The sequence below is a fragment of the Oratosquilla oratoria genome, chromosome 4 (genome assembly GCF_046742065.1).
Source record: "Oratosquilla oratoria isolate Oo_2021 chromosome 4, ASM4674206v1, whole genome shotgun sequence".
Lineage (NCBI taxonomy): Eukaryota > Metazoa > Arthropoda > Malacostraca > Stomatopoda > Squillidae > Oratosquilla > Oratosquilla oratoria.
Window position 1 is genome coordinate 20,466,171 of NC_134780.1, and position 12,399 is coordinate 20,478,569.

Genomic DNA, 12,399 nt, shown 5'->3' on the forward strand with positions numbered 1-12,399 from the left:
AATAATACAAATACTATCTTCATATCGTGTTAGATCAGTGCAGGCCAACAATTGTAGTAAAAGGGCACAAATATCAAAGGACGAGGTTACTGAACCGAGCCGATTTTTAAGTTACAAGAAGTTTGAGAGGTTATGGAGGGTTTGAGCAGTAAGGAGTTGGAAAGAAGACGAATAATGGAAAATAGCTTTAGTTCAACGCTCGCGAAAAAGTGAAAACTGAAAAACAAGTCATATAGTAATATCACGGAAGTATGAAAACGAATATATGACTCATTTGGAAAAGAAGGAAATATAACAGGGAAGTTTGGAAGATTTCAACCAATATTTCGACGATTTATAAACATGTTACTTGAAACACTGAAATGAACAAGTAAGTAAACAAATGAATAAACATAGATGAATAAATTTCGATTATTTTGGTGTCCTGAAATCGGCCGAACTAAACCAAATCAACCCAACCTAACCTAACGCATCTAACTCAAGCTCGTTCAACCTTACTAAACAAATTTCAAAACTCAACCCAGAAGTAAATCTCAAAGCCTAACCGAATATTCCGTAACGTAATCTAACCAACCTAGCCTAACTTGGCTATCTGTCTTATCTGACTGCTTACTTAGACCAGTCCTTGCGGGATATATTCACTCGTCTGGTTGTGCACTATCCATACTTGCTTGCGTCTTCCGATACTTTAGATCTGTTTCGTCGACAAGGAACAGGCTCTGACTCGTACATTTAAATGTATATTTACATTCCGGTATATTTTCCCCCAGAGCTAAATCTGGTGGTTTGCACAATTTGTGAGGGGAGAGTCAATATAGAGGCTGCGCCGTGCAGGCGTTTGCCATCGAAACCCCCTTCACAGATATGTCAACAAAGTCTCCTGGGCCACATCACGTAATAAATATCCCTAAAAAGCGCCCGGCGGAAATAACTCTCTTTCATACACAAATATCTTTTCACTTTCAGACAGACCTCACTTGCCCTCTTACAAACACCGATCCCGCGCGAGCAGGTGGACTTTTGTAGGTAGTCCGGAGTCTGCCAACAGTTTGCATGACATGACAACAGCAGCAGCAACAATATGTCGTGCACTTGCCGCTTAACATTTAACAACAGTGGCTTATAAAATAAAACCTTATTTTTTTCCAGAAAACTGTACTAACTCATTACCAAAGTTAATTCAAACTTTGGACTGGAAAATCCTCCTTGGGTATTAACTGCATTCATGTAGAATCTGCACTTGGACTAGTGACTACGCCATTGACTTAAATCTGCTAGCATTCATTTATAATTGTAGACCACTTTTTTCCTTTGTGCTAACCTTGGTTTATTCTTTTGCCACCCCCATATTACCGTTTCAGCACAATATTATCTAAAAAAATAGAAAAGTTTGTCTTCAACGAAATCCAGTGCGGCTTCTAATAATTCCGTGCGTAACAGTCTACTTTGGCTACAACTTTGTATTGTAGAATAAGGATAAGTTGAATAATGAAGAATTACTATTTATTGTTATCTATATCCGCAGAGATAAGAACTATAATAATCAAAATATACTGAAACCTAACCTAACCTGACTAACGTGCAATCTAGCTCCTAGTTTGTATCGCTCAGGATAGTGGAATTTGGTTATCACGTGTCCCTATGATAAAATTAAAAGTTATTGGCATACAATAATGACTTACAAACTTTGTGAAAATATTTTCTATTTCTTCGGGGTTAATTTTTACCCGTAAGTGGGCAGTGCAAGGGATCTTGTATAAACGACTGCACCACAGAATGGTTCATATAATTCCAACCACGTTCTAACACACCATACTGGACAACGACTAATATTTTTTGTCTAATTATTTATCACGAGACATACAGTTATATGCTATAATTACTATAATCACTGAGTACTACATATTACGGCACAATATTGTCCTTAAGGATAAAAACGCCATAATCTAGATCAGTGATAATATCGTGAGTGAAGGTTATTTGACTGACAAAAGTGTCGGAAATATAGTTCCGGCAGAGTTTGTCTCCAAAGAGTAAGACGCTAGGAAAAGGCTATTGTTTATCAGTTGTATGAATTTATAACGTAAGCAACGTTATTATCCTTTTTATAACGACCTTGTAAATAAATGTTTCATTAGGAAATATAGATATGTTAAAAGAAATAAAATAGAATGAAACTGTTCAAAATGGTAATGATGCGTATCCGAAAGATCACAAATGTGGAAATTTATAGTAAACAACACTTTATATGACATGCAATTCAGTGGAAAAGATAACTATGTGGAAATTGGACTTTTCGTTACCGATAAATCCTTGCAAAATTCTAGAGAATTAAACATACATTATCTTGACATAGAGGTCAAATAGGCCTGCGTCCAGTAACTACGTTACGGAAGGTACCATAGTGAGAAATCCAGCGGAGAATACCGAAAGCACACATTAGTTTCCCAGCCGGCAAGTTTTTTTTTTCTTCTTCGTAGAGCTATGATTTTTTATCTAAACATAATATAAAACAAGGAAGAAATGTCGTGTATTAGGAGCTATTGGACGACGTTATGTTTCATGTACATCAGTGTTTTTTTTTTTTCCAGTACTTTCACAGTCATATGTTCCGGTGTAACTTTTAGGGAGTTCAGTTCATTCTGGTACTAGTGGGCTAATAATCAATTTTGTTAAAAAAAAAAAAAAAATGTAAATTTTAAGTTGTGCACACCTACGCGATATAGTAATAGATAATTAATGATAAATTTTGTAAATTATAATACATCAACGTAATATGCTATTTTCTTAGAGGAAAAAAAAAATTGCTACAGGCAAATTCACTAACGAACGAAGCCGCTAGGATACGGTCCAGACGCCATTCCGTCGTCTGTCCAGTCCACCCATTTTCAGTTGCTTTGCATTCTTATGGTGTCTTAAATTTATTTTCCACAATTGGATCCAGGCATATACAAGTACATGGTCTAAATCTTGTAAAAGAAAATGCAATTTGAAGACTCCATCACTTTTTCTTCTTATGATTAATGTATCATATGCAAACATGCTAATTTAGTTGGGTATACCATCCATCATGTTATGCAGATCAACAGCAAAACCAACCCGTGCAGAACTCCGCTCCATTGTGACATCTTAACTTTTATAAATGTTCTCGTGTATTGGTTTCTATGACTTTGAAGTAAGAGAAAATAAAAGAAATGCTATGAGTCACACTTGATCCAATTAAACTTCAAAGTACTGTAAATATATATATATATATATTTTTTCCATCTGGTAGATATAAAAGTGAACTGAAGTAACTAGACATTGAATTTGTATGGTGATATTTGATAATATCACTTTGCACAGCCTTTGATACTCTTTATAATTTTGATGTTACTTGATATTTTTACAGCACAGATTATCATTCATAATGATGAGATTAAGAACCTGCTCACATTACTTGGTAGCGGACCTGAAGCAGCTCAATATACGTCACAGAAGTACTGTGGCTGCTTTGCTTAACACTGACAGAGCCAAGCCCTTTCAATCTATTCCAGGACCACCATCATTTCCTCTTATTGGCTGCCTAGCACCATACTATTTGGGTAAGATTTAGTACAGTTACATAACATATAATGTAGGAGTGCATTTTTATATACAGTAAACCCTACCATGTCTCAACTGCCATTCCCTGAACCATCATTCCTTGTTACAGGATTTATGTGCATTGTGTACCACTTTTATTCCTTAGAATTGAGCATGACAGTGATGGAGTGGAAACTGTGGGGGTTGAATTTACTTTGCATGTCTGAATACTTTCTAAATCCAAATACCCTGTGGCCCAGTAAATTCTGATATAGGAGTACCATATGTGGGTTAAGGATATAGCCCCAGCTTTACCTTTTGAATTTTTAGTGCGATATAACCTGCCAATGCTGGATAGGTTGACATCCTCCTTTGCTGGGAGAAGCACTCTGTAAAAGAATTGTATTTCTACCCTTTGTAACCTCTTATTATAGAGGTGTTGATCTATCATTGATGAGCATTTGTGATAAAGATTGAAGAAGTATTTAGATTAAAGAAGTGTTTGAATTAGTAAAGCCCCATATAGTGTATTGACTGCATAAATTTTATGCAGTTATTATTTCAATAACTTTAATGACATTCCTACACACGATTCATACAGCATTCTTTTATAACTGGATACTAGTCTCTATTCAAAAAAGAATACTGATAATTTTTAATTTCTATTAACTCGCTGTTCTGCTACCTTCCTTAAATTTCTCCTTTACCATCAGTATGACTCCACCTGTTTGGAGCAATATTATCCTCAAGGATAGAAGCCCTGGTTATTGCTGACAAAATATTAATACTAGACTAGGAATGTATGTAGTAAGGGGAGTAAAATTAATGAAAATTCAATTTTAATCACAATACATGGTGAAGGAAATAAAATATGTGATTTGGCAACACTACAAAGTTTAAAAATGTATAGATAAGACATGAGACCTAACAGAGTATGACAGAACAAGAAATAAGGAACTTATCAAGGAAACTAAGTAGAAAAACAACAAATAGGTGGAAAATGAGACAACAGAGAGTGGTAGACCAGATGTTAAGGAAGTGATATCTAAGAAGTAGGCGTGATAAAGAAAAAATATACACTTTAAAGAACTTGAAAGTGCCAAATGCCAACAAAGCAGGTTTGATATCAGCTACATTAGAAATCACTGATTAAGCAATGGTGAACCAGTCATAAAAGTTATAAAAATAAAATAAAAATAAAAGTCATCATAAAAGTCAAAATGGATAAAGATTTGAGTATGTAAATGGGTAACAGGAAATAGTTAAGAGTAAGGATATGTGAATGGAGGCAGGAATGGAAAATAAATTTTACATACATACATATACCAGTGGCATTTTCCGCCATAGGGAGGTAGCCAAAGTCAAAGACATAAATCCACACCCACCCATTTCATCCCCACATACTCCACTCCCATTCACCACCCTCCCTCCCTCTTTTCTTGGCTCCTCCTGGATGACAGGTCATCCCCGCATCTCGCCCATTGCTCTGGGTCAGAAGCAATGTAGCAAGACACAGCACATCTGCAACAAGGCTGCTTTATATAATCAGTGACCTTCTCCATCCCCTTGTGCAGAAAAAGAGATGGGGAGAAATACCTTCAGGCTGCATCAAAATATTAACACATACTCCCTCACCCCCACCCCCACCCACTACTTTCCATGCATCACAGCATCATCCATACACAGCCATTCTCCACTCACCCCTATCTTCTGTCTTCTCCCTTTCTTCCTCAACAGACATCTAAATATGATATTTGGAAATCAAAGATATAGATGAAGTTGGAGCTGTGTATGAATTTGAGTCTAGGTATGTTAAAAAATAATTAAGATAATAGGAGATGGGACCCAACGAGCATTGCTCCTTTCCTGTATACTACAATTAGGTTACCAGGTACCAAATGCTATAGACACAATTACTGCAGAGAAGACATTACATTGCTCTATTCACTTTCACCCCAGAGTCAACTCCACAGAATGTTTTCTCAGTGATGTGAAGTAACCTGGTGGCTGTCACTGGATTCCTTGAGGTCTCCAGCAAGAGAGTTCTGGGACATTGGATCAGTTGATTCATTTGTTCATTTTCAGGATTGAAAAATACCACAGATTATCATAAGGATGTGGAAAAACTAAGAAAAAAGTATGGACCAATTGTAAAAGAAGTTCTTGGGCCACAGACAATTATTCATCTGTTTGATCCAGATGACATCAAAGCTGTTTATAACCAAGATGGAAAAATGCCATATATACATTTTCTTCAAGATACCACAGAAATGTACAGGAAAAACAATGAAATGTCACCAGGACTTGGGAATGTGTAAGTTACTTTTATGTTCTCTATGCTATGGTGATAGATATGCACAGTCAACATTTAATGATTTGGGATTTGTAATGATTTGGCATTTTTGGCCAAGTGCCAAAATGAAGTTTGATTATTTGGTATTGTGTTGTAATATTGAAGTAGAGTGTATTTGTGAGTTCTGCACATGCCTTGTTCTTACTGTGTATATAATTTGTAAGTCTTGGAACTTGTATTTACCTAGTTGTATATACAACTAGGTAAATACAAGTTCCAAAATTCACAAATTATATACACAATAACAACAAGGCATGTGCAGAACTCACAAATACACTCTGTTTCAATATTTCAACACAATACCAAATAATCAAACTACATCTTGAGTGCACTAATCATACTGCCACAGATGTATGTTATCCTTTTGTTACCCCACATTAATCCTTACCTTAAACAGAATTTACATAAACTATCCAATAATTTTACATGTAGATTAATGAATGTTAAGTCATGAAGACCTAAAGGTACTATCTAAAGCATAAAGGTACTATGAAGAGGTTTTTTTTTGTCTTATTACTGTACAGACTATCAATACAGCCTGGTTATTTTGAAACCCCAGGAGGCTCAAAGGTGTAGAATTGTCAAGGGTCAACTGAGTTCTAATTAGAAGCGAAATTAAGGTGTAATTTATGATTCAGGTAGTCCCTTTAGTCTGTAACATATTATATGTGAAATGACACTTGTTTCTATAAGCTTAGGGGCAACTATACTTAATTTTCTAATCTAAAATGTAAGGTCACTTGTATTCTTAATTATCTGTAGAAATGGTGAAGTGTGGTATCGACTTCGTCATGCTGTACACCAAATGATGCTTCGTCCCAAAGAGGTGAGCTATTACTTGCCACTTCAAGATGGTGTTGCATGTGAAGCAATGGAGAGATTAGAAGAAGAGAGGGATGCTCAAGGCCATGTAGCTAACTTAGAAGATTTTGTGGGGAAGTGGATTCATGAGTGTAAGTTTTATTTATGTTTTATCATTTATCCTCTCATTCTGTATTTTTTTTTTTTTTATATATAAATTTTTCATCGTTTCTCCTCACATTATTTCTGTATTCTTGCATAGATTTTTCATATTTTCCTGTCATGTGGATTGGTATCTTCATAACTGTCATTCTTCACTTCATATTTTTTCTAGTTCACCTCTTTGAAAATAAAGTCTCCTACAGGATTTGTATTATGACTATTATCTTTTAAGGAACAAAGATGCAGTCAGTAACACTGTGTTAATCAGATTCATTCTAAGCTCTCGTCTTGGAGGGTACATACACCACTATGGTGTCCATCCTGCTTATCCCTCGGATTCTAAATCTCAGGTGAACTGATTCAACCTTGACCTCATTCATATTAACATCTACTGTAGTCAGCCCTCATAGCAATCATCTTTCCCTCCCCATCATATATTTCATGTCCTGCTTCCAGGTGTGCTAGTTAATTACCATAAATATGGATCAGTATCCCAAGGAAGTTTATTTTCTACTTAGCACTATGTGTCTGGCTTGTTGATTCTCAGTCATTAATTTTCAACCTGGACAGAAGCAAGCCATCTACATAGGTTACTTTTAATTTCATTCCACTGCCTCCTGAGTTTTCCTGCCCATTTCTGTTGAGCAGTACAAATTCCTCCAATTCCCAGTGTGTGACTCCTCAGAAAAACTGTTTGTTTCCTTTCTTCTTCTTGTTCATGAATTTGGTCTCGTTTACAAGTGAGCCATTCCTCTTGTACAGCCCTAGCTTGAACTCATCCTTACATACATATACCAAAGGCTTTTTCCCCCCACACGGGGGGTAGCCAAAAAGAAAAAGGCATAGAAACCACTCCCACCCATTCCATCTCCTATATATTCCACTCCCCTCCACCCTCCCTCCTATCTTAGTACCTCCTGGATGATGGGTCATCCCTGCATCCTGTCCACTGCCCTGGGTCAGAAGCAGTGTTGCAAGACACAGCACATCCACAGCAAGGCTGCTTCATAAATTTGGTGACCCCACCTCTCCATCCCCCCATGCTGAAAAGGAGAAGACGGAGAGAAATCCCTTCGGGTTGCGTCAATTTTTTTCTCATACATACTTCCTCAACCCCCATCCCCCACCCACTCCCCCTCATGCATCACAGCATCATCTATGCACAACCCCTCTCCATTCACCCCTATCTTCTGTCCTTCCTCCACAGACATTCCTCTCTTTTGTAATGCCCCTTTCACCCCATCCATCCATCTCATCCTAGGATGCCCCCTCACATTCACTCCTTCCACCTCTGCCTTCCACACTTCTTTTACTAATCTTTCTTTACTCATTCTTTCCATGTGTCCAAACCATCCTAATACTCTTTCATCAACCCTATCTCCCAGTTCCCTTTCCACCCCTGTTCTCCTCCTCACCTCCTCATTTCTCACTCTATCCAGCCTAGTAACCACTATCATACTTCTCAGACATTTCATCTCAAACACATTCAAACACCTCTCTTCCTCTCTCATGTTCCATGTTTCTGCCCCGTACAATGCTGTTGGCACAATCACTCCTTCATATAACTTCCTCTTAGCACCCATTTCCAGATATCTATTTCTCATTACACTTTTCAATCCACCAAGGCATTTACTCGCTTCTCTCAATCTACATTCAACCTCCACCCCCACTCCTCCCTTTTCTGCCACATTTGCACCCAAGTATCTAAAACTATCCACTTCCTCCAGTCTTTCACCCTTAATGTTCACTTCCAGCCTGCTGTCACTCTCTCCCCTTGTACAGCTCATCACCTTAATTTTGCCCACATTTATTTTCAACTTCCTTCTTTCACACACCTTCTCAAACTCTGTCACTAACTTCCTCAATCCCTCCTCTGATCCTGCTACAAGTGCAGTGTCATCAGCAAACAACAACTGGCTCACCTCCCACTTTTCTCCATTTTCTTTAATCATCTCCAACCCCTGACCCACTGCCCTTGCATTCACCTCTCGCATCACCCCATGCATGTAAAGATTGAACAGCCAGGGTGACATAACACATCCCTGACAAAGTCCCACCTTTACCTCAAACCATTCACTCTCTCCATTTCTAATCCTAACACAAGCTCTACTATTCTCATAAAAACTCTTGACTGCTCATAACAGGTTTCCTCCTATCCCATATATCTGCAATACCTCCCACAGTGCCTTCCTGTCTATCCTGTCGTAAGCCTTTTCCAGATCCATAAAAGCCCAATAAACATCCATAACTTTTCCTATAGCTTTCTCACATATGTGTCTTACCACAAAAATCTGATCTACACAACCCCTACCTGTCCTAAACCCACACTGTTCCTCACCAATTGCTTCCTCTGTTCCTCTCCTAATCCTCTCAATCAAGACCCTCCCATAAGCCTTCCCAACCACACTCAACAAGCTGATCCCTCTGAAACTACTACACTCACACTTGTCCCCCTTTCCCTTGTAAAGCGGAACTATACATGCACTCCTCCAGTCCTCCGGCACTCTACCCTCTCTTAAACAAACATTAAATAACCTCACCAGCCAGTCCACCATAACTGTACCTCCTTTATTCAGACATTCTGCATGGCATCCATCCAGACTAGGTGACTTACCTGCTCTCATCATCTTAACAGCTGCTTTCACTTCATCCTTCCCTATTTTTCCTCCATTTTCCACACTCTCATCTTCTTAGCGCTTCCCACTGCAACTGCCTTTCCCTCCCTATCCTCCTTCACATTTAGCAACTCCCTAAATTACTCTGCCCACCTTCTTCTCACTGCCTTCTCTTCCATTATCATCCCTCCATCTGCACCTTTTACCTTTTCTTCTCGATTTGATTTGCCACCTCTTTCTCTTTTGATTTCCTTCCAAAACATCTTTTTATTGCTTTCAAAATTTCCTGTCATACTCTTACCCCACTTTAAATCTGCTCTCCTCTTTGCTTCCTTTATCTTATGCTTAACTTCCCTTCTCTTTATTTTGTACCTCTCATACGATTCCCTCATCCTAATTTTTGCCAATCTATGAATGCCTGTTTCTTCTCTTCTACACCTTTCTTTGCTTCCTCATCCCACCACATACTACCCTTCCTTCTATTTCCTCCCGCCCTCTTTGTTCCACACACCATCTTTGCACACCTTATGACTCCCTCCTTGAACCATCCCCATTCCTCCTCCACTCCGAGTTCTACTCTATCCTTCACTCCCTCCCACTCCTCTTTCAGCTTCTTATACTCATTCTCCTTTTTTTCCTCATTTAAGCAGTTCACACTAAGTACCTCCCTACCTTCTGCCCTTTTCCTCTTTCTCCACTCTCAATTTACCTTCCACCAAAAAATGATCTGATATTCCCCCACTCTCTACCCTTAGAACATGTACATCCTTAACTCTTCCTACCATACTCCTGATCACCACTATATAGTCCATTAACGCTCTATCTGCCACCCTTCCATCCACCACCCTATCCCATGTGTACTTATGCTTGACTTTCTTCCTAAACACTGTATTTGCTATCATCAACTCTTTCAAGACACATCTCCACCATTTCTCCACTATGATTTTTACCTGGAACTCCATACTTCCCAATCACTCCGTCTATTGGTTCATTTCCTACCCTAGCATTAAGGTCTCCCAATACAACTACATTGACATTTCTCCCTAATCCCTCTATGCACTCATATCTACCCAAAAAGCCTCCCTTTCCTCTAGGCTCTTCTCACTACCAGGTCCATATGCACCTACAAAAACCCACATCTCCCTTCCCAGCTTCACCTTCATCCACATCAACCTTGATGAAACCTCCTTCCACTCCACTACCCGCTTACTTATCTCTTCACTTACTAGTGTAGCCACCCCTTCTCTCCCTCTTTCCCTCTTCACTCCTGAGTACCTGCCAGCTACACTCCCAAACTCACAGTTGCCCTTTCCTTTCATTTTAGTTTCACTCAAAGCCAACACATCCATCTTTCTTCTCGCAAACATACTGCCTATCTCTTCCCTTTTACTCTCATCTGTACCACATCCACGCACATTAAAAGACTCAAACCTTAGAGTACTGGTTGGAAAACTCCCAGACCCTCTTATGCCTTTTCTTCTTTTTTTAGGAATGCCCCCTTTTGGGGCTACAGGTAGTAGGACCCCTAATCCCATCCCCCGTCCTGTTTTTTGTCACCTTTTACGACTCATCCTTAATCTGATAAATTGTTTAGTGATTGGAGAATACCAAAAATTTTAATGATTCTGATACGAATCCCAGTACTGCTCTAAACTTCCGATTCCAATACCTGCAAGGATTATAATTTATGTCTATTTTCAGGCCTGCTGTTGGTTTGTGAAACAAATACCTTATAAACAAAGTACATTTTTAGTTATCAGAATTGGAAGTTTAGAGCTGTATCATGACTCGTTGAAAATTTTGGTATTGTCTCATTACTACAATTGTTTTATTGTGTGTGTTCTTTAGTATAGAGTATTTAAGGTGGACTTGGGCTTTGAAGGAGTTATTTGTTTAATGGCATGAGAGTAATTTATCTTAAAGAAGAAACAGGAGGTGTGGGATAGGTGGAGGATGGGTGCTTGCCTTGGCTGGCTATCTCCTTTATAAGGGTGAAGAAGCCTGATAATATATATATATATATATATATATATATATATATATATATATATATATATATATATATATATATATATATATATGAATAGATAAAAAAAATGCAAATAAGACAAGTGTATGGGCCTGAGTTTTTCTATGCCACCAGCTACTGTGAGTTGTGGGAGGGTATTTGCTAGGTAAGTGCACTCTACGTATGATTTTTTTTTGGTGTGGATATAGGATAGAGGTTGTTGGAGAGGGGAGTGATAATTTTGGCATGCATTTGTATACAATGTTTCATGTATATGATTGTTGTATATTAATACCCTTATATCACTACATGATTGACCTATTTCACTATTATGATCACATAGGCTAAGCAGACAGTAATTTCCAGATTTTATAAGGTGGTCACTGCCCCATTTATTCTATATGATCAACTGATGTATAATTAAGTACTTAGGAATGTAACCTAATTTTATAATGAGGGAGACCTTGGACCACGCCCCTGGATGGAGGAAGGTGTGATGGTTCACTCCATTGGTTGTTTCCCAGTCAGCAATGGCAAAGTACCACCAGTCATGTTCCCATCTCTTTCCATTATGTCATTTATGTAGATAAGGTATGTAACAGGTGCCATGTTTAGTTTTGATTTGTTTTGTGTTCCAGCATCTGCCATGTGTGTCTTCGAGACATCTCTAAAGAGCTTGGATAAAGGAGTTGGAGAGGCTCAGGCTCAATCACTTCTTGATACCAACAAACAAATATTTAATGTGAGGGAATTACCATCTCATTAATTATGATTTTAAAGTAACATTTTAGTGCATGACTTTTCTACTAAAACAACATGGAAATTACTCTAGTGTTGACATAATTGATGACAGTGTAATGTATATTTAAATGTAGACCAAACTGTTGACCATATAT

The 12,399-nt window shown here is 38.2% G+C and overlaps 1 protein-coding gene across 7 annotated transcripts in view; it reads left to right on the top strand.

Annotated features, from left to right (window-relative positions):
* The window catches only part of LOC143024643 (putative cytochrome P450 CYP44), a 48,977-nt gene that overhangs the window by 8,813 nt on the left and 27,765 nt on the right, over positions 1-12,399 (top strand). For 6 of the 7 annotated variants that reach the window (XM_076183562.1, XM_076183555.1, XM_076183557.1 and 3 more), the window contains exons 2-5: positions 3,392-3,584; positions 5,650-5,878; positions 6,680-6,870; positions 12,142-12,245. In XM_076183562.1, coding sequence (XP_076039677.1) covers positions 3,410-3,584; positions 5,650-5,878; positions 6,680-6,870; positions 12,142-12,245 — 699 coding nt within the window. In that variant the 5' untranslated portion in view covers positions 3,392-3,409. Of the gene's footprint in view, positions 1-104; positions 371-3,391; positions 3,585-5,649; positions 5,879-6,679; positions 6,871-12,141; positions 12,246-12,399 lie in introns of those variants that run through there. The other variant, XM_076183560.1, reaches the window with a different exon arrangement.